The sequence below is a fragment of the Syngnathoides biaculeatus genome, chromosome 6, assembly GCF_019802595.1.
Source record: "Syngnathoides biaculeatus isolate LvHL_M chromosome 6, ASM1980259v1, whole genome shotgun sequence".
Lineage (NCBI taxonomy): Eukaryota > Metazoa > Chordata > Actinopteri > Syngnathiformes > Syngnathidae > Syngnathoides > Syngnathoides biaculeatus.
In genome coordinates, this window is record NC_084645.1 from 6,554,147 (window position 1) to 6,576,279 (window position 22,133).

At 42.4% G+C, this 22,133-nt stretch overlaps 1 protein-coding gene and 1 pseudogene across 1 annotated transcript in view; both read right to left on the reverse strand.

Annotated features, from left to right (window-relative positions):
• Positions 1-5,993: 5,993 nt before the first annotated feature.
• The window catches only part of cetp (cholesteryl ester transfer protein, plasma), a 29,080-nt gene continuing 12,940 nt past the window's right edge, over positions 5,994-22,133 (reverse strand). The window contains exons 14-20 of the mRNA XM_061821777.1: positions 21,445-21,512; positions 20,950-20,989; positions 19,566-19,635; positions 18,704-18,789; positions 18,499-18,622; positions 11,180-11,253; positions 5,994-6,663 (exon numbers count right to left, since the gene is read on the reverse strand). Of these exons, the coding sequence (XP_061677761.1) occupies positions 18,524-18,622; positions 18,704-18,789; positions 19,566-19,635; positions 20,950-20,989; positions 21,445-21,512 (363 nt within the window). The 3' untranslated portion in view covers positions 5,994-6,663; positions 11,180-11,253; positions 18,499-18,523. The remainder of the gene's footprint in view (positions 6,664-11,179; positions 11,254-18,498; positions 18,623-18,703; positions 18,790-19,565; positions 19,636-20,949; positions 20,990-21,444; positions 21,513-22,133) is intronic.
• Positions 6,656-10,915, reverse strand: LOC133501917 (protein Jade-1-like; annotated as a pseudogene).

Genomic DNA, 22,133 nt, shown 5'->3' on the forward strand with positions numbered 1-22,133 from the left:
AACATTGCACTGGCGAAAAATTACTCAGTTTTTTTCATCGTGTTAGCCAAAATGCCGGCTCTTCATATTGCTGGATTTTTCTTGAACACTTTGGAGAATGGATTCACTCTTCACACTTTTCCAAAACACCCGGTTCGTCGTGAAAAAGGGATTGCACGGGTGCAAAGGATAAGAGCTTTGTGGGTTCTAAATGACAGATAGGGGTGTATACAGCTACTAAAAAAACAATTGTTTGGTGGGGACTAATTTATCTCAAAGTTTATAGCATACAGTGTTTGCATTTGCACTCAGAATCACACCTACAGTGAAGAAAAAAATTATAAATAAAAATAATGGAAATAATTATGTACAGTGAAGAAAGTAAGTATTAGAAATCATGGAGTGGTCTGAATTTTTCATCGTAGGTACATGTCCACTGTTCTTTTTCTTGTCCTTTCAGGTTGTCCCATTAGGGATCGCCACAGCGCGTCATCTCAGATGAACGCCCATTTGTTTGGCACAGTTTTACGCCGGATGCCCTTCCTGACGCAACCCCTCTGCATTTTAGCTGGGGAGAGAAGCTACGTAAGAAGCATATCAAGGTTCTGGCATGGCCTAGCCAGTCTCCAGACCTAAATCCAATAGAAAATCTTTTGAGGGTGCTGAAACTCCGTTTTTCTCAGTGACAGCCCAGTAACCTGTTTGATCTAGAGAAAATCTGTGTGGAGGAGTGGGCCAAAATCTCTCCTGCAGTGTGTGCCAACCTGGTGAACAACTAACCCTAACCCTAACATTGGCTTTCTTAGGTGTTCAAATACTTATTTGCAGCTCTATCACACGAAAAAATTGCTTAAAAAAATCAATTGTGATTTCTGGAATGTTCTTTTTAGATTAAATTCTCACAGTGGACATGCACCTACGATGAAAATTTCAGACCCCTCTCCATGATTTCTAAGTGCGAGAACTTGAAATATAGCTGGGTGTTCAAATACTTATTTTCTTCACTGGAGGTTACATGTGAATTTAGAAGAAATCCCCTTGGTCAAACCGACAACATATAAAGCACTTGTATTGCGTTTAAGACAATTTAATCACACACAGAATACAATAGAACACAAAATAAAATAGAAGTACAAAGACAGTTTAGTAGCGTGTAACACGAGCTAACTAGGTGTATAGTCACCAAACTGGAACAACTTCTCCAAAAGCAGCAATCATAAAAACCTCTGTCCGTGTCCAATGACGTAATCCTTCATCTCAAGGCCTAACAAAAAATCTGTGTCATAATAACTTTATAAAGTACATAAATCAGGGGTGCTCAACCTATCGATGTGCGCGGGCCGGCATTGTTGTTGTTTGCCGGCGTTGTTGTTGTTCGCCGGCGTCAGCCCCAACGCAGAGGTGGGTTGGGCTGGGAGGCTTGCTGGCCCGTGTTGTCACACCGCTGGCACAGAGGAGAAAGGAGCTCCCCCCCCCCAAACCCCTCCCCCACGGCGACTGGTGTCTGGGCACCACTGTCGTACTTACCTCGCCCGGCATGGGTCCTCCTAAGTACGCTATATGCACAAAACTTGTAAAAGAATTAGTAAATCGAACAATTATAGGCCTGTCATTTTGAATATTTCATGGGGTTCCTCGTCCGTCTGTTGGGCAGTCTATTGTTAGTTGGAAGTGATCCGCGTATCATCTAAATGGGGTTCGAAAGATAGGGTAATATCTCCCCCGGTCACTTCACTTGATTGTGAGATGTTCTCTTCTTCGTAAAGAGTTTCCGTGTCAGAAGACGCGTCAGAAAAATCCGAAAATATCTGTTGTTCGTCTCCCATAGCCGGTGGCACACCATCTTCTCAATGGCAACTGTCCCAGTTTGACATCTGTAAATGACATTGCAGGCAATATGGCTGCCACTGGGATGTCGAGTGAGACACGCATGAATGACACGCTCTCCGCTCATATTTTTTTCGTATCGACATTGGCGTGAATATTATAAGTAGTAGAACAATATCTATTTTAAAATGTATACAGGGATGTCGTTTGACCTTTAAAGATTATGGAGGCCACGGTGCTCTTAGGAACCCATTTCATATATTATATACATATTTTTGGTAACCTTTGTGAGATCTGTGCCTCGCCACAATTCTGCCTCTGAACTCTTCAGGCAATTCCTTTGATCTCACCATTCTCATTTGCTCTGACAAGCACTTTAAAGTGGGCCTGTCATGAAATGGATGATTTTTGGTATATTATTAATGAAAAACCCACAGCCAATATGGTCCCATGTGTTTTTTCACCACAAAACATGATTTTGACGTATACAGCTTTTTGTTACTCCCGCCATGAAAATCCTCTCAGGGATTTGTTTTCGAGAAGAAGCAGGAAGTGACCTAAAGGACAGCGGCGCCCCCCTAGTGGACTGGTTTGTTTCCATTAGTTTTACCTCCGGGAAGGTAGCTCGTTATTCCTTCGTGTTAGCCAAAATGCCGGCTCATTGCATTGCTGGACATTGCTTGAACACTCGGGAGAATGGAATTTCCCTTCATAAGTTTGAAAGAGACCCTGTTTGTTGTGAAAAATGGATTGCATGGGTGCAGAGGACGAGAGCTTCATGGGTTCCAAATAACAGGTAGGTGTGTATTCAGCTCCAAAAAAAAAAATATTGTTTGGGGTGGACCACGTAATAGGTCTCTCTCATAACGTAGTAAAAGATCCGCGTATGAAATGTGTTCATGTGCGCATACAGCTACGAAAAAATGAATAGTTTGGGGCGGACCACGTAATCGGTCTCTCTCATAACGTAACAAAAGATCCGCGTATGAAATGTGTCGATGTCTGCGTCGCCCAGCCAACAATGTCTCACTCAGCCTCGTCTCAATAGTGTTCATCGCGGCGACTTTGAACATACCCCTAAAAGCAGCGTGGCTCGGCTCCACCTCCTCCTTATATGCCGCGATGGCTCATCTCCACAGCAGAAGTGGATCGGACGAGGATGCGGTTTGGCTGTGATCGCATTCCATCTCAATAGTGAATATTGCCCTGAGGGCTCGAAACAATACTGTAATATTGCTTCACTCGGTTGCGTGGTGTTGTCCTTTTCGAAAAGAGCTTCGGTGTCAGAAGGGGTGTCGGAAAAATCCAAATATCTCTGTTGTTCGACTTCCAAAGTAGCAGGCACTGCGTGTCTTCAACGGCGGAAGTGACGATGGCGTCAAGGACAGAAGGCGCGACTAATATGGCGACCACTTGGATGTCGAGGGACACTCAATTGCGCAAATTTGCGCATGGATGACGCACGATCCGCTCACATTTATTTTTTCGTATAGACATTGAAGTGAATACTGTTATATGTATTTTTCATTACAATATCTATTTTAGAATATTTATAGGGATGACAGTCCCACTTTAAGGTATTATATAGAGATTGTGCACCTACGTCATAAAATCAAATTATTTTGGTTTACGTCCCCATATTGCCGGTCAAACAAAGCATTGTTGAAAGGTTTTTCCGTTAAGACGAAATGAAAATATGTCTATTCTCATGACACCAAGAGTTTTGTCCGATACCGTTAAACATTTGGAAGGTGATAATAAATGAAGGTACGTGGAAAAATTAGAGACAATTGGCATAGAGGATCAATATTTAATATCCAAGTCGATGTTTTCGCCGACATGAAATTTGACTGTTAATTTGCTTCCTTGTCTTGGACAATTGGATATACACGTGTATCAGGTGAATAAGTTGTCAAGATTTACATAGAACAGTTTGAAAGCGGATTAAAGTCTGGATGCATACAGATACTTCGTTGCTGGATCTGTTCTCAATCAGGAATGAATCCCATATAGCGATGGACCCACTCACATTTTTTCAGTACAAATACTAATATTTAAATAAATGACCCCTGGTTTTACACAAACTTGCATTCATTAATTATGATTAGAAAAAAAATCTAGGATGGGGAGTCGTCTCCTCCGTACAAGGAGCCATACTGCTGCCACATGCTTACCTCCGTAAACCTCTCTGTGACAGATGTTTTTTTTATTTTTTTAAAATATGCATTGTGCTCAAATGAGTTAACTTGGCATTAGAAATACTTCTTGATAATTTGAGATTGAGAAGAATAATTCATAGGTTTTTTTTAAAAACAATTTTATATTTAATAATATTATATATATAATATTTAATTTATTATTATTACTGAAATGAAATGATCGCTACACAGGCGTGTGTATTTCGTTGGACACCATCCATCGCGTTTAATTGAGAAATCCATCGATCTTTTCTGGTCTTTTCAACTGGTATTCTTCTTTTTGACGACCTGAAACCCGTTGGGCATAACAATATAATGCTACCTGTCGGCCGGTCCTAAGCCCAGATAAATTCAGAGGGTTGCATCAGGAAGGGCATCCGGCGTAAAACTGTGCCAAACATATGAGCGTTCATCATACGAATTCCATAACGGTTAGGTCGTGGCCCGGGCTTCCTACGCCCGCCCACGGAAATGTTAATCTGCAAGGCGTAGGTAAAAATTCAGATAATGTAGGTCGAAGACAAAAAAGAGGAGGAAAGCGGCTTAATCGGCAGAAGAAGAAGAAGAATGCACAGACCATACAGATGTGTGTAGGGACTTTGAATGTTGGGACTATGACAGAAAAACCTCAGGAGTTAGTTGACATGATGATTAGGAGAAAGGTTGATATATTGTGCAGCCAAGAGAGCAAGTGGAAAGGGAGTAAGGGAGCCCGGCCTGAGGAGCATAATAATATCACTCAAACTCAACCCAGGTAAAAATACAGTTTTCAAATGACAGATCAATTTATTTAGCTGCAAAAAAAAAAAAATCCAAACCTTTCTGACCCTCTGCTAAATAGTAATTGCCACGCTCCCCGCCCCCTCAATTACTTGCAAAATCAGAAATTAAATGTGACTAATCACAGATTTAGGAAAGGTGAATCTGGAAAAGGTTCCAAAGCCATTTCCAACGCTTTGGAGCTTCATAAAACCAGTGTCAAAGCCATTATCCATAAAAGGAAAAAACTGGGAACAGTGGCAAATCTTCACCATCGTCCGTGGTCGTCCACTCCGACCAACTAAACTTACCCCAAGTGTGCGAAGATGACTCATCTACATGGTCACAAAAGAACCTCAAAAAACATCCAAAGAACTGCAGGCTTCGCTGGCTTCAGTTAAAGGAGAAATCCAGTGCTTTGCATGAGCAGTGTATCCAATAGGTCATGTAATATGTACCCTATTTTGACAAAGAGGAGGAAAGTGGCTTTAGTCAGAAGAAGAAAAAGAGGAATGCACAAAACCGACAGCTGTATGTAGGGACTTTGAATGTTGGGACAATGACAGGAAAAGCTCAGGAATTAGTTGACATGATGATTAGGAGAAAGGTTGATATATCATGCTTCCAAGAAAGCAAGTGGAAAGGGAGTAAGGCTAGAGGTTTAGGTGCAGGGTTTAAATTATTTTATCATGAAGCAGATGGGAAGAGAAATGGAGTCGGGGTTATTTCAAAAGAAGAGCTGGCTAAGAGGTAAAAAGAGTATCAGATCGATTGATGATAATGATGAAACTTGAAATTGAGGGTGTTATATATAATGTGGTTAGTGGCTATGCCCCACAGGTATGATGTGACCTCGATTTGAAAAAGAAATTCTGGAAGGTACTAGATGAAGTAGTCCTGAGCATCCCAGACAGAGAGAGTTGTGAATGGTGCAGATTTCAATGGACATGTTGGCGAAGGAAACAGGGTAATGAAGAAGTGATGGGTAAGTACAGCATTCAGCAAAGGAACTTTGAGGGGCAGATGGTGGTGGACTTTGCAAAAAGGATGGAATTGGCAGTGGTGAACACTTATTTCCAGAAGAGACAGGAACAGAGAGTGACCTATGTCAGGTTTAAAAAGCTTGACTCTATTAAAAGAAGGCGAACAGACAAGGCTTCAAGTTTTACTTGCTGCAAGGGGAGTGACAGGACCTCTCCCTGCTTCCAACCAACTCCAACTCGTGTCCCCTTGCAGCTTCTTTTTATTCACATAAATCACATGATGTGACCGTTTGATTGACTAGATCTGATTGATTACATCTGTTTGATTGATGACATCTGTTTTCAAGACAATGAGTTCAAAGGTAGAAGCTAGGTGGTGATGTGGAAACCAACTACAGTATGTACAAAATGAGAACACATGAATGATTTGTTTAATATTTCCCTCCTGTTTATCATTTTGGAAATACGAGTGGGGACATCAGAATCCTGTTGCATTTTCAGAAAGTTCATCATTTAGACTTGAGCGTATAAAAGGCATCAAAAGTTTCCTTTTGGCTGTAGCTGAATATAATCAGGGTCTACTTGTTGTAGAAGGGCATAGTTCGCAAAAACATTTGACCTTGCTCGAACCATCATAGATTTCAAACGTGCGATTATCCACATCATGAAAAGGCAGAACAAACCCAGAACTGTAATTATAGGTATAAGGAACTTCATCATAACAAAATACCAAGGTCTAGAGGTGAACCAGGACCAATAATAATAATAATAATAATAATAATAATAATAAATAAATAAATAGATAAATAAATAAATAAACAGTGGGTGAACATCGTTGCTCATTTCTGAACCAATCTGAACCTATCAAGTGCGATTACACAGCAGCCCAGGCAGGTCTGGTGTAGCTGTTCTTGGTGCTAGAGTTGGGAAACATGGAGGAGAAAGACAACAGAGCTTCTTACCACCACTCTTTGGACAAGTAGACAAGTACATGCCACACTGCATTCTGCCTTTCATTCTTGGACATTTCTGGACATTTGTTAACTTGGAATATTCACTGGAAAGAACATTTGCCTGGTTGTTCAACTCTGGTGACTATTCATAGCTTGGCTCAACCACTCGGTCTTAGAACTTCTATTCTGTGTTGATTGTTGTCAGAGATGTTCCTAGAAAAACAGCTAAGACAAGCCTGAGGACTGTAGAGAGTGCACTCACACCAACCAAGATTGTTTTTCTTTCAAGGGACAGACGGAGGACACACTGTGTGAGTGCGCTTCTTCAGACTGCCAAAGTGGTAGTCCCTCTCTGCTCTTTATTATTGCATTCTCAGGTCAAAGGGTTACATAGTTATAAAGTGAAAATGCTGACACAGATGGCTACACCAACAGCACATAAACACTAAGGTACATGTTTCTTCGTGGCTGCAAGAGTGTCCTGATAAACCCACAAGAGAAAAAGCATGGCATTGTTTAAAGACATGTTGTCGCCTCCCAGGTGTCACTGGGTCACACTGGAAGACACGCACGCAGATCACAAAGAGAACAATTCAGACTAAGACTAACAGAAACAAACGCATGATAAAACAATCCTAACAGCAACTATAGTAGTAATGATATACTTTTATCATGATAACTAACATAGTAATAAGTTCCTTATCAATTGTTTTATTTTTGTGTTGTGTTGTTGTGTGTGTGTGTGTGTGTGTGTGTGTGTGTGTGTGTGTGTGTGTGTGTGTGTGTGTGAGTGTGTGTGTGTGTGTGTGATTAAATTGTCTTTAATGCAATACAACTGCTATGTCATATTTTGCTGGTTTGAGTTTGGGGATTTTAGTCTAAATTCAGACGTAACAATTGAAACTCTTGAGGATCTCTGCTTTCATTGTCTCATTGTTCTGCTCTTTTTCTGAGTAGTCCACAATGTGTGTCGGCACTTTCTCCGGAGTGACTTCAGCAGAGATGGTGATTTCTTCAGCTCAAGATGCAACCTCCTTGGGGAATTCCTCTCCAACCAAGGACATAATGAGGGAAGTTTTCCCCAACATGGCAGGCAGTACAGTTGCGCAGGACGTGTGAACCAGTCCAGTAAACTACACTTGCATTTGAATCACTTAGCTGCCTACACACTGACCCACCTGTCAACGCTGGCTGCCGACCACAGCTCATTCCCAACCAGTCCAAAGTACCTACGCTGTTCACAAACACACTGGGTGGTGGTGATGGCTGCCGCTTTGTGGTCCCTGAAAATGCAGATGGTTGGTCCATCCAGGGCACGATTGACAGCCAGAAGACCATTTTTTCCCACAAGAGAGGATCACGTCCCCGTTGGCAGAGTACTGGACAGCAGTGACAGCAACGCAATGGGAATGTAGCTTCCTCTCCATTTCAGAAGTGGCGAGCCGAAAGATGCGCAGGGTGCCGTCGCTGTATCTCGCCGGCACACGCACACGCTGCAGACCTGGAAAGGGCTTCAGCACACACAGGTGCATGACTGGTTGAGCACCTAGCACTGCACCACCGGGTCATTACTGGGGATAGACTACACCCTCAGACTACCGTCTTCACTGCAGATGGGAAAGTGGGTCTCATCTATCTGAAAGGTCACATCATTCACCTTTTTGGCCGCTGACCATCCGGATGTTGCTGTTGTCCGACCAGTCTGTGTACCACAAGGTTCCGATGGTGGTGCCCACAATGCCCATGTCTATTGTTTTGTCAAAGGCAGCGCTGACTGTGGTCCCATCTAGCATGATCTCTTGCTTCAACACAACTGATTTCCTGCTTCTTCTGGTTTCTCCAGCGTCTGATGATCTAATGTCTACCAGTTGGATGGAAATGGTTTTGTCCAGAGCCTTAGAGCAAAAACGGCACTTCAGGGCTCCGGTGGAGAGACATCTAAAATTTCAGTCCAACACTTCCGCATTCAATCCTCATGCTCCGGCTGTTTTTCTCGCCATTGTTCAGGCACCAGAGCCTCAATCCGAATGGTTTTCCAGTGCAGTCTCACACTAACGCCTTTGTGAGCGGTCACTTCCTGCTTCGGGGACTTAATGTTGCGAAGCACGAGGTTGTTGTTAGGGTGCTTTGGGCGTCTAGAGTCATGATCCAACTCATTGACCTCCAAGGATTTGGCTTCAAGGGTTCTGGTGTCGTCCTTAGATACTTGCAGTGAGTATGAGCTTCTTTTCCTTTCCCGCGATTTCTACTTTTCCTGTTTTGATCGTCGTTTGGTCTTGTGTTCTGAGTGGCTCCATGGGGTCCAAGTTTGAGACTGCTGAGAGCTCAGTCGGTCTACAGAGAAGAGACTCTGCAGAGTCTTCTCTGACAGATTAATGCTGAGGAGCTCTTGGTCTATGAGCTGGACTTGGTGCAGGAAGATCTGCTCCTGAACTTGCCACAATAAACGTTTCATCTTAATCACTATGCAAGTCAGGTTGCAGACCCTCTCCAGGTCTTGGCGGAGGTGCGTGAATAGCTGCAGTCGTCTCGGCAACAGCTCGTGTTCACGTCTGGCCAGGGTGTCTTCTTCATCCTTCGTAGTCGTGAGCAACAGCTGGTTGAAGTTAGCTTTGCGCGACAGCTTCCAGTACTGGTACAGAAAGTCAACTGTCTGGATGCTATCTTGAGGTGATGGCCCACTTTCTCGGCGTCCAAACTGGTAGAAGACCTCCTCCCTCTCTTGCAATTTCATCTTGCGGACATTCATGCGGTTTTCCTGCGGATCACATTGACAAACAAGACACAAGGATGACTGCAATGACGGGGGGGTCAACGAGGCGAAAGGGATGAGGCCGAAGATGGCTGTGTCCTCTTCATTGTCCCCTCTAATCCTTCCTCTCAATTTGCCCTTTTTGCTCCCAACGCTTTGCTCATTTTCAACTTCAGTGGTGGAGTCCTGCTCTACAGAGTCACTGCCCTTAAGGACCGAGTGCTTGGGCCAGTAGTACTTGAACTTGACTTTGTCGTTCTGAGTGATGATGGTCATCTCCAGGCTGGAGTGGAGGCCGCAAGTCACGTGCAAGGGATTGTGGCAGTTTTTGGCAGAGCACTGGATGTAGGCTCACATCTTCGCTTTACACAGGCAGCAGTTGAGCACCCACCTGTTGCTGGGAATGTGCGACACGTTGGTGACGGGTTCCATCTTCTCCAGGTTCCCATCTCTCATCTCTGGGATCCACAAGGCACACCTGCCATCGACCCACATGGTTCCACTGCAAGTGGGCTTCATAGCATCGTCCTTCTTCGGGGCCAACTGGCACTTTGGCAGGATACCTAAGGTGCATATCCGACACAACCAGCTGCTCTTTGGGATTTTTGTACGCCGTAACATACCTGGTGGACGCAGATATTGCACTTGTTGCAGAACACCATCTCGTTGTTGTCCTCTCCATTGGGGAGATGGCACGTCGCACACCACATTCTCGTTGTACTCGATGTCAAGGCCCTACTGTGTTTCGGTACTGTATGTCATGTTGTTATGACAACGGCGCTCAAACTCCTCCAAGGAGGACTCTATGGCGAATTCATCCGGTGGCAGAAGGGCCAACCTTGCAAACTCCTCGTTGATGACCTGCAGCCAGGGGACGTCTTCCTTGTTGAGGCCGTAGCGACACATGCCCTCCCCCAAAGTCCTGATGTCCACGTAACTGAGGACCAGGGTGGCAAATGTGCGGATCAGCTTCTTGGGCCTGATGAACATGACATCCTTGCTTTTGTCAGTTAGTACCCGGGCTTCGGGGAGGCCTGGGGTTAACGGGCACCTGGACACCCTTTTTCCTGTTTCTGCTTCCATGGATCGGCCAGTAATCCTCTGCATTGGGCTGGTACGAGTTGTGCACCTTCATGGTGCTGATCAGGTCCATCCAGAAGACCTCAGATGGTTTCTGTCTGCATCCTTTCCTGGCTTGGTATGAAGTCTGGGACCAGCATGTGGAATTGCTGGCATTGTCACTGCTGCAGGCATCTTTTCATGGCGGCCCATCTGAGTAGTTTCAGCTTCACCACACTTGTTGATCTGTCATTGGTTGTCCAGAGGGACACCATATTCACATAAGAGTACCAGGCGTTGGCGTCCATTGGTGAGTTGGGATTGTCCTTGCTTCATGATGATTCATGTCCATAGATCCAGTGACGAACACGTACAGTCCCAGACTGGCCAGTGCGGAGGAGCCATGCTCCGATCAGGATGAAGGCCAGCAATCCCAATAGTGGCTCTCCTGTACCTAACATGCTCAATCGAGGATCAGCTTAATTCTTCACCGGTTTGAGACCAGGGCAGCCTATTGCTACACCACCTTCTGTAGCTGGACTTCCACCGCTACTCGTCGTTGAATAAAAAGGGAGCCACAGGCTTGCAGTGGGACAAGTGTATCCATGTGGGACGTTCTGCTATTTTTATCACCGTGGGAGTGGTCAGCAGACTTGATAGGGACCTTACCAGCGAGGTGAGGACCAAGACTTCCTCTTGATGACTTTTCTCAGGACCCAATCACCAATGGACACCTACAGCACCTGTAAAGAAGGTACAGTCATTTGTTTCTTTCAGAGTTTTATTTTGCAGCATCTCTTTCATCCAATCAGCTAAAGTATTTTCTTCTTCTGACTGCTGCACTGGCTGCTCTATCATGGGCACTCTTAATGTTCTACCAGATACAATTTCAAATGGGAACAATCCTTTATTGGTTGGGGTTATTTTCATATACAGTTTTACTAAATGTATATATTCTTGTCAAGTTCTCCTTGCATGTTACATAGTTTTCCTTAATTGAGTCTTCACTGTCCCATTGCTTTGTTCCACTTATCCGGCACAATGATTTTTTTATAGTTATTTTTAGATTTGCAGCTAGTTTACTGATTGTTTTTCCATTAAGAAAATGTGGCCCAATGTTGCCGTACATTTTTTTTTGGGGATGCCATGAGAAGAAATAATATATTTACACAAGAACTTTGCCACAGTAACTGAATCAGCACTTGTACATGGAAAAATCTCCACCCATTTAGATAAGGGGCAGATCAATACTTACCAAAATTTTTAATGCTGGACTTTGTTTAACTCAATAAGATTAAAGTGTAAAAACTGAAAAGGATGACTAGCTTAGGGAAACTGCCCCCTCTTAGGCCTGCAGTCCCCTTGAGTATTGTGTTTGCAGCAATTAAGACATGATCTACAAAAGGTTTTTGAGTAAGAATTGAATCCAAAGGTGCGAAAATGTCTGTTTAATATCTACCAGTACCATCCCTCCTGTTGAGACATTGCAAGGCCCATGACTCAAAATTGTTTTAAACAGATTTTTTTTTTTTTTTGGTAATACAGGTTTTCCACTGATTATGTATATCAGTGGTCTCAAAAGTCAATTCACCTTGGGGGCGCTGGAGGCCCATTCTGGGATGCAGCCTCAGCGTACATGCACACATGCATTTCATCTTGCATTCAACTTTTATCTGTGTACAACACCTGAGGCTGCTGTAATCACAAATCCCAGAGAAACCCGACACAGGTAGGGGCAGAACATACAAACTCCACACAGCCGCGTCGGGATTTGAACCCCAGTCCTCAGAACTCTGAGGCCAGCACTCTGGAGCTGCTCCACTGTGCCGCCTATTGGGAAGCCAACATTCTAAAAGTACTTTACTGGATTCAAGCACTCGAAGCAGACTGGTGCCACCTGGGGGAAAATTTATGCACACCAACATCTCTTTCTGCTCTGATCACTTCAGCTCTCCCCCTTCCAGCATTGAAGTTGATTAGAAATCCACTTGATATCCACAAGTTGAAATTTTGGACTCAATTCAGACAAAATGATGAATTCAAAAGTCTTCTTACCATTAACCCAATAGGCACAAATGGTAACTTTATCCAAGATAGATTAGATCCTATGTTCACATCATGGGAGAGACGAGGCATTTCAACATTTAAAGATGTCTACATCAGTGGTATATTTGCAAGTGTTGAGGGTATTGCTAATAAATTTCACCTGTCTTAATACTTTTTATTTTGGTGTTTTCAAATTTGTCATGCTATCCAACATCAACATTATATTTTTGCAGTTATCCCAACAAACCTCAGGTTCAAATTACATGTAGTTAGTTCCAAAATTGTTGGAACGGCACGTGAATGTCCATTTTTGTTGGACATTTTGTTTCTGAACAGTTCTCCCTTCAATATCATTTTCAGGAGGTAAAATGCATGCTCTTTTGGGTTAAGGTCTTGTGATAGACTAGACTTAGATTAAGTCCTTTGTTGTGTTAGCAACGTTTTTGGCCATTGTTTTGTTGCATGATGTAGTTTCTCCTAATCAGTTTTCAGGCATTTCTTTCTATTAACTGAGAGACAAAATAAATTTGTAGACTTTAAAGTTCAGAATTCATTCTGTTGCTACTACCATGAGTAACATCATCAATAAAGACTAGTGAGCCCATTCCAGAAGCAGCCATACTTACCAGAGCCATGACATTACCTCCACCCTACTTCACAGAGGAGCTTGTGTGTTTTGGATCATCAGGAGAGCCTTTCTTTGACTGTACTTGGGAGTTTTCATCACTTTGGTAGATATTAATCTTAGTGTCATCAGTCCAGAAAACTTTGTTCAATATGTGTGGCTCATGTCTGTACTTTGCACAATCCACTCTGGCCTTCTGCTTCCTTTTGCTGATGAGTGGTTTACATCTTGTGGTATGGTCTCTATATTTCTTTCGAAGTCTTCTTCGAATAGTGGATTGTGATACCTTCACCCCTGCCCTATGGAAGTCGGCAAAATATTTTGTCTGGCAGCGAAAAGAAAAACTAATCAGGAGAATCATGCAACACGTCAATGATCCAACACACACTGCCAACACAACAACGGACATTGGCCAAATGAATCACTGGGCCTTAACCCAATAGAGTGGGTATTTTACCTCCTGAAGAGAGACTGAAGGAAGAAAGCCCCAGAAAAAAAAAAAATGAAACATGCTGTAGTAAAGGACTGGAAATATCAAATGAAGAATGCAACAGTCTGGTGAAGTCAGTGTGTCCTGGGCTTGATGCAGTTATTGCAAAAAAGTGTTATGATCCCAAATATTACATTTTATTCATCTCATCTTCTACCAATTATCCGGGTCAGGTTGTGCACTAGTTCTGTTGAGTTCTGATCAGGGGAGTAGTTCTTCCCACTCACACATTTCCAGTTTTCATTGTCATTGTCAACGTGAGCATTGAAGTCCCCCAGCAGAACGATGGAGTCCTCAGGGGGAGAGCTCTCCAGCACTCCCTCTATAAGACTCAAAAAAGGGTGGGTATTCTGAACTGTTGTGTGGTGCATCAGCACAAAGAATAGTCAAGATATAAACCCAAAAGAGGAGGGAGGCTACCCTCTCATCCACCATGTTAAACTCCAAAATAGAGGCACTAAGCTGGCAGGCAATAAGTATACCCACACCTGCTTGGTGCCTCTCACCATGGCCAAGACCAGAGTGCAACAGAGTCGAACCTCTTTCAAGAGTACTGATACCAGAGCCCAAGAGGTGTGTGGAGACGAGTTCAATGATATCGAGTTGAAACTTCTCGACCTCACATCCCTGCTTGGACTCCATTCCCCACCATAAAGGTGGCATTCTGCATCCCTAGAGCCAGTTTATGTAGTCGGGGATCAGTCCGCCAAGGTCCCCACCTTCAGCCACTACCCAGCTTGCACTGCACCCAACCCCGGTGGCTCCTCCCACAGGTGGTGAGCCCATGGGGAGGAGGACCTTTGAGGCTGTGCCGGCCGAGCTGCATTGCTGCAGGCCCGGCCACCATAAACTCACCTTCGAGGCTTGGCTCCAGAGGGGTCTCCGGTGACCCGGATCAAGGCAAGGAAAACATAGATCTATAATTTTTACTCATCATAGGGGTTTATGGAGCCATGCTTTGTCTGGTCCCTCACCGAGGATGTGTTTGCCATGGGTGACTCTACAAGGGGCGTAAAGCCCCAGACAACTTGGCTCCTAGGATCATTGGCACACACAAATCCCTCCATCATGATAAGATGATGGCTCAAGGAGAGGATAATTTATTCATTTAAGTTAATTTAATCATGTCTGTTCCAATACCTTTGTTCACTTTAAAACTGGTTGGCTTAAAACAAAAGGTTCTCTGTCCTTTGTTGTTCAACACATCTTGATGGAACTATACCATGAAATGATAACTGGAATTCAGAATTTTTGTCCTGTTTCCATCTTTTGATCTGAAACCCAAATGTCTTTGGTCTACAACAAAAATGACATTGTGATCTGCAGTGAAAGAAGAGAGAAGGTGGAATACCAATTAGAAAGATGGAGGCATGCACTAGAAAGGAGAGGAGTGAAGATTATCTGAAGTAAAACAGAATATATGTCCGTGAATGGGAGGGGTGAAGGGGGAAGAGATAGCGAGGGTTGCCAACTTCAAATACTTGGGGTCAACAATCCAGAGCAATGGAGAGTGTAGTGAGGAAGTGAAGAAACGGGTCCAAGCACATTGGAACAGCTGGCAAAAGGTGTCTGGTGTGATATGTGACAGAATAATTATATATTGTGTAGGTTTAATTCTTTTTTTGGATACTGTTTCTGGGTGTTGCCCCTTCAGTCTCATTTTCAGGAGGTAAACTGCATGCTCTTTTGGTCTGGTGATTGACTTGGCCCAGGTGACCTTCCACTTTTTCCCCTAGATGAAAACCTTTGATGTGTGAGCAGTATTTTTGGTCATTGTCTTGTGGCACGATGGAGCTTCTCCTAATTAGTTTGCATGCATTTTTTTTGTAAACTGATTGACAAGGATGAAGGGCAAAGTTTATTAAACAGTGGTGAGGCAAGCCATGATGTACGGATGAGAGATGGTGGCACTGAAGAGACAACAGGAAGCAGAGCTGGAGGTGGCAGAAATTAAGATGTTGAGGTTCTCGCAAGGAGTGAACAGGTTGGATAGGAGGAGAAATGAGCTCATTAGAGGGACAGCCAAAGTTGGATGTTTTGGAGACAAGGTTCGAGACAACAGACTTAGATGGTTTGGACATGTTCAGAGGCGAGAGAGTGTGTATATTGGGAGACGGGTGCAGAGGATGGAGCTGCCACGCAAAAGACCGAGAGGAAGACCAAAGAAAAGGTGGATGGATGTTGTGAGGGAAGCCATGAGGACAGTAGGTGTTCGAGAGGAAGATGCACGAGATAGACTTACATGGAAAAAGATGACGGGCTGTGGCGACCCCTAACGGGACAAACTGAAAGGAGGAGGAGGAGAAGAAGAAGTTCAGACAGTCCAGACATGCTCACAGATGTTCTCAAAGTGTTACAAATGCAAGATTAAAAATGTATTGTTTATTTATCAGCATTTATTATATGTTATTTGTTTGGAATGTGCAATCTTGTACTGAAAGGGTCTGAATTGTAGAAAAGGGCAAGTGTAAAAAAATAAAATGGTGTTCCAGTTTTGCACTACCAATGACAAATGAGTGTGCATTATTCCTCTTTGAAGTATCACATATAAACATGTTCTTTCTTTCCCTCAGGATGTCAAGTCTAACACTGGAGTACCTGATGAAAACCCACGCACGAACACAGAAGAACACGCAAACTCTACACAGGTGAGGCCAAACTTGAGCCCTGTGGTTTTCAGAACTGTGAGTCGACTTCAAATATTTAAGGTCAACAATCCAGAGCAATGGTAAGCGTGGTAAGGAAGTGACAAAATGGGCAGGTTGGACCAGCTGGCAGAAGGTGTCTGGTGTGTTATGTGACAGAAGAGTCTCTGCTAGGATGAAGGGGAAAGTTTATAAAACAGTGGTGAGGCCGGCCTTGATGTACGGATTAGAGACTGTGGCACTGAAGAAACAACAGGAAATAGAACTCGAGGTGGCAGAAATGATGTTGAGGTTCTCGCTCGGAATAACCAGGATGGATAGGATTAGAAATGAGCTCATTCGAGGGACAGCCAAAGTTGGATATTTTGGAGACAAGGTGAGAGAGAGCAGACCTCAATGGTTTGGACATGTCCAGAGTCGAGAGAGTGAGTATATTGGTACAAGGTTGCTGAGAATTGAGCTGCCAGGCAAAAGAGCAAGAGGACGACCAAAGAGAAGGTTGATGGATGTTGTGAGGGTCGACATGAGGGCAGTTGGCGTTAGAGAGGAAGATGTAGGAGATAGGCTCAGATAGAAAAAGATGATATGCTGTGGCGACCCTGAACGAGAGAAGCCGAAAGGAAAAGAAGGTCTTCAGAACTGTGAGTAAGATGTGCTCATCAGTCATGTCACGTCGGTTGTTAAGACTTAAGTTAAAATCTCGGTAAAAAAAATAAAATCTAGGGTCAACACTATCCTAATTCCTGGATAGTGTTCAATGTTTAAAAGGCTGAAGGTACAAACTGCCTGTTTCGAGCGAAGAAGCTGAAATATTCAATTTAGTGAGTGGGAGCCATTTTCTCGGATGGACCCAATTAGCCTCTTTAACTGCTTGTAAAACATGGATTCTTGGTTCAGCTGTGACTCCCCTATCTGTCTCCTAGCCCGCCTCCATATTTGGTTGAAAGAGTTCTTGTTTTTCAAGGGTGAGGCTCCTGAAGCAAGACATCAGACTGTAAGAGGAAAAACAGCTGTTTCTGAGTTTGTCCAAGCAAAATCTATGGAAGTAAATATGTGGCACTAGGATTTAAATTAAAAATGCCACTCAAAATTTTGTTGTATTTTTGTATACATATTTTGAATACATTTTAAAATTCACATTGGTATTTCAATGTGATCACATTTTCAATAGCTGTATTTCAGTTTAACTTTACAATTTTAACAAATCACCCTTTCAAAATTCAAACGCAATATTTTCAGTCTCCTGAGATTCAACTGGCTAAAATTCGCTCTCTGAAAGTCAACTGGCTAAAATTTGCTATCTAACCAAACACTCTGTCAATCCAGTTACGCTTTCTTAGTGTGTGACATCATGTGACACGTGACTATTCCTTTGCGAATGTCTGTGAACTGAAGTAACCCTGATTGTTTTACACTGAATTTTGACTTTGAATTTCAGACAGCGAATTTTAGCCAGTTCAATTTCAGACTGCGAATTTTAGCCAGTTGAATCTCAGGAGATTGAAAATATTGCTTTTGAATTTTGAAAGGTTGGGTTTTTTTTTTTTACATGCCAAATTTGTGAACATTGAAAAGTTAAACTGAAATGCAGCTATTGAAAATGTGATCACACTGACTTAATTTTAAAATGCAGTCATAATATGTATATAAAAATACAACATAAAATTTCATTTGGCATTGTTAATTCAAATCCTAGTGGCACATATTTACTTCTATAAAAATTGTTTTGACATTTTGGTACATAGTGATGATAGTTTCACAAGGATACTTACATTGTTATTTCAATCTTGAAAACGTGTCCACATGCATCTGATATTACTTGATGTACGAGACATACTATATGTTTTTGTGCTTTCTGAAGTGCTACAATATTCCACTAAAGCGCTGTCTAAATAATTTTTCATATGTTAAAAGAGTTCAGCTTCCTTAGGATGTATGTTGGTCCTTTCCTGTCTGTGACTGGTGTGGTGTGATCCAGTGGCGTCCAGAGGTGGGAAATGCAAAAAAGTAAGAAAGGATATACATTTCCCCGCCTACAACTCACCCACTAAATACTGTATGTTCTCAGACAGGGAAAACGCTGACAGGGCAAATGTATCCACAAAGTGGCACACATAAATAAATATAGCACTGTACATAAATTACAGTGTTACTTGTGGAATAGGGGTAAGGTAAAAGGTACCCAAAGTTTTGTCAAATTTGACACTTTATTGTTGAAGTTGGCTTGTTTGCTGTAGTGTCTTTTTGAGGAAGTCAACAAGGAGGTGATGAGGAAAACCAAAGTCCATCTGTATTATCACAAATCCCTGGGCAAGAAGGAATAACAAGAAGTGTAAGAAATGGGCAACAAAAGAGCAAATGACAAAATCCATTCAAGTCCTACTTACATCCTGAGGAGTCACTTGTGGGTTGTAGATGTCGAATAAGTATGCTCCCTGTTTGTCCAACAGCCTGGTTATCTCTGTTTCAAGTACTAAAGCAGCAAACATAGAAGACAGACACACGATGGAAGAGGAGGGCCTTGAGAGGACTTCACGGATTTCTCATTTTTATTATTTGATTAACTTCTAGGAATTCCCCTGCCATTTTCAAACAGACAGTTGTGTGTGTGACGATTGACAGGTTTGTATTTTTGGGGATGGTCTGATTAACATGACCAACCAATGAGGTGGTACACCGTATCTCCTTTCAAATGTGTGTGTTTTGTCAAGTACTGCTCACCCTCAAAGGAAAGAACATCCATCCATCCATCCATTTTCTTTACCACTTATCCTCACGTGGGTCGCGAGGAGTTCTGGAGCCTATCCAACGGGCAGGAGGCAGGGTACACCCTGAACTGGTTGCCAGCCAATCGCAGGGCACATTGAGACAAACAGCCGCACTCACAATCACACCTTGGGGAAATTTAGAGTGTCCAATTAATGTTGCATGTTTTTGGAATGTGGGAGGAAACTGGAGTGCCTGGAGGAAACCCACGCAGGCACAGGGAGAACATGCAAATTCCACACAAGCGGGTCTGGGATTGAACCTGGGACCTTAGAACTGTGAGGCCAACGCTTTATCAGCTGAGGCACTGTGCCGCAGGAAAGAACATGTGGGTGTTTATTTATCTGATTTCTTTGAATTATGTTATTTGTTATGTTTGATTTTTTTTTAAAGAGTTTGCTGAGTTATAGAATAATTATGGTGTATGTTGAAATCGAAGGATGGTAAAACATTGCAAAATCTTATACAGTATTAGGTTCTTACCAGACAACACCTTGGGGATGCCCATCTTCACCACTGCTTCTTGTATGAAATTCAATTGTGCTTGATCCTTCTAAAAAGGAAATTAAACATTTGGTTGAATTGACTGCATGATTGTGCATAATTAGGCAGAACAAAATAAAATTTAGATTTATTCCTAATGACGACATTTGTGGACATGAATTTCAGAATAAAGATTAACCCAGCAGACAGAAATAATTTCATAAATACCGTCAGGTTGTACAGGTATGGAAAATTGCAGCAGAATTATTAGAATAACTGAATAATGTCAGAGGAAATTTAAAAAAATATTGTATTCAAGAACATGAATCTTAAATTGCTATTTATTTTATTTCTCTGGAACTAAAAGATGCACTTGGAATTATATAGATGTGACACTTTTTTCAAAAAATAAAAACAAAAACCGTTTTGAATAATGAAATTGCTGAGTACAATACAATAACGGAACATGAAAAATATGTCTTATTTATTTATTGTATATTGCTTGGATACAATTTAGACTTTGGATTTGCTACTGACTCATCAAGTGTGATATTGCATAAGAAAGTAAATCTTGTGTTTTAAGTGAGGCAATTTCAATTTTACATTTCCACCATCCTAGACATTGCAGCTACGCTAAGCGAATGGTCGCCCGCGAGGACCATATAAGGCGCCCACAAGGTATGTTCTAAAAATACAATGGGTCACAAAGTGTTACTATTTGTGCTTTAAATTCTGAATCTGACTTGCTTACATGAATTAAACATTTAAAATACCTGTAATATCATTTACTACAATAAATTAAAACAAAAATATTTTATGTAAGTGTAATGAACCGAGTCTGAAATTTGCCAAAAACAGGTCATGTAGCCCTTCATATGATCAGTGCTCACGAAGTAGCCCTCAGCCTCAAAAAGGTTGCCGAGCCCTGCACTAAAGTATCAAAACCGAAAGTAGGGCTGCAGTTTCCCACTGATTAGCATTAGTTTAACAGTGTTATCAGCGTTAGCTTCTCAATGCTGGGACAAACTCCAATGTTTGACGAAGCTGTCGACGTGTCGCTGGTGCATGGGTGTTTCTTGCAATAAGCATCAGATGCGTGGTTCCGCACATTCACTGACAAGTGTCGTTTGGTGGTATGTACTGCCTCCACAAGTAAAACTTTTATGGTCTGTAAGACAGCTTGCTGCACTTTGGATGTGTTTTACTTGAATCTTTGTGTACTTTTAAGATTGCAAGAGACCTGTTATTAATAACATGGAAACTGTTTATACTTGTGACAAAATAAATGTACAACATGACTGTTTTAACAAAAGCATCCCCTAAACATGAAAATGACGAGTGGTTGTGAAGAGGATATGGGATGACATCAGCGCAATCCACTTACCAGAGGATTTTGGTATAAATCAGCCTGTAGTACAACAATCCTGGAGGAAGAGATAGATTAGCACTGATTAGTGTCTGGCATCCAAGATGGCAACAAAATTCACAAGGTTTTCCATTGTATCTAGGTTCTTAAAGACTGGGCCACATCACCCCACTTCAACTCAACTTCAATGTAACTACAGACAATTAAAATGGGTGGCACAGTGGAGCAGCTGTAGAGCATTGGCCTCGCAGTTTTGAGGACCGTGGTTCAAATCCCAGCCTCGACTCTGTGGAGTTTGCATGTTCTCCCCGTGCTTATGTGGGTTTTCTCCGGGCACTCCAGTTTCCTCCCACACCCCAAAAACTTGGATCAATTGGAGACTCGAAATTGCCCCTAGGTGTGAGTGAAACTGCAACTGTTGTATCTCCATGTACCCTACGATTGGGTGGAAACCAGTTCAGAGTGTACCCCACCTCTTGCCTCATCAAAATCAAAGAATGAGAATGGTCTTACTCTAAAGGTTTGCCGTCCAGCAAGAGGTGTTTGTTCTCATAAGAAGCTGTGACAGTAGTGGTGATGAACTGCGCAGGAAACAAACAGAAGCATTACAAAAAAACACAATCAGAGAAACGCTCCATGGGCCAAACATGGCCCACTCGGGTGTTCATTCCGGTCAGTGGGATGCAATGTTCCCTCTAAGTGCGCATGTTCGTAATTCCACACTGCTTATGTGAGTTTTACACACACTTTATGCACACAAAAAAAAATGTAACCCAATTTGAAAGTATAACATACAACTATTCAGTTTTTGGCATTTTGCAATGAGTGAGGGATGACTGTTTGATACAGCCAATGGCAGGATTGACATACATACTGTAAAAAAGGAAAAGGAGAAGCTGGTGGGTTCTTTTAGCCACTTTTATTGAACACTTTGGCAGAACACCAAACTCTCTAACAACAGTCAGCAAACAAGACAAGTCAGCAATCATTTTGTCAGTGGAATAATATTTTAGACAAGTATTTACAGTTTCACATATTAAATGATATTTTGTATCAATATGTTTACACATTTGTTGGTTAACTAGGTTCCTGGCTAATTCAATAGCTCCTTGATTGTCATTAAATACCTCGGGGTTCAAAATATTGATAGTGGTACCTCTACTGACGAAATTTATCCGTTCTGCAAGTCATTTTGTAACTTG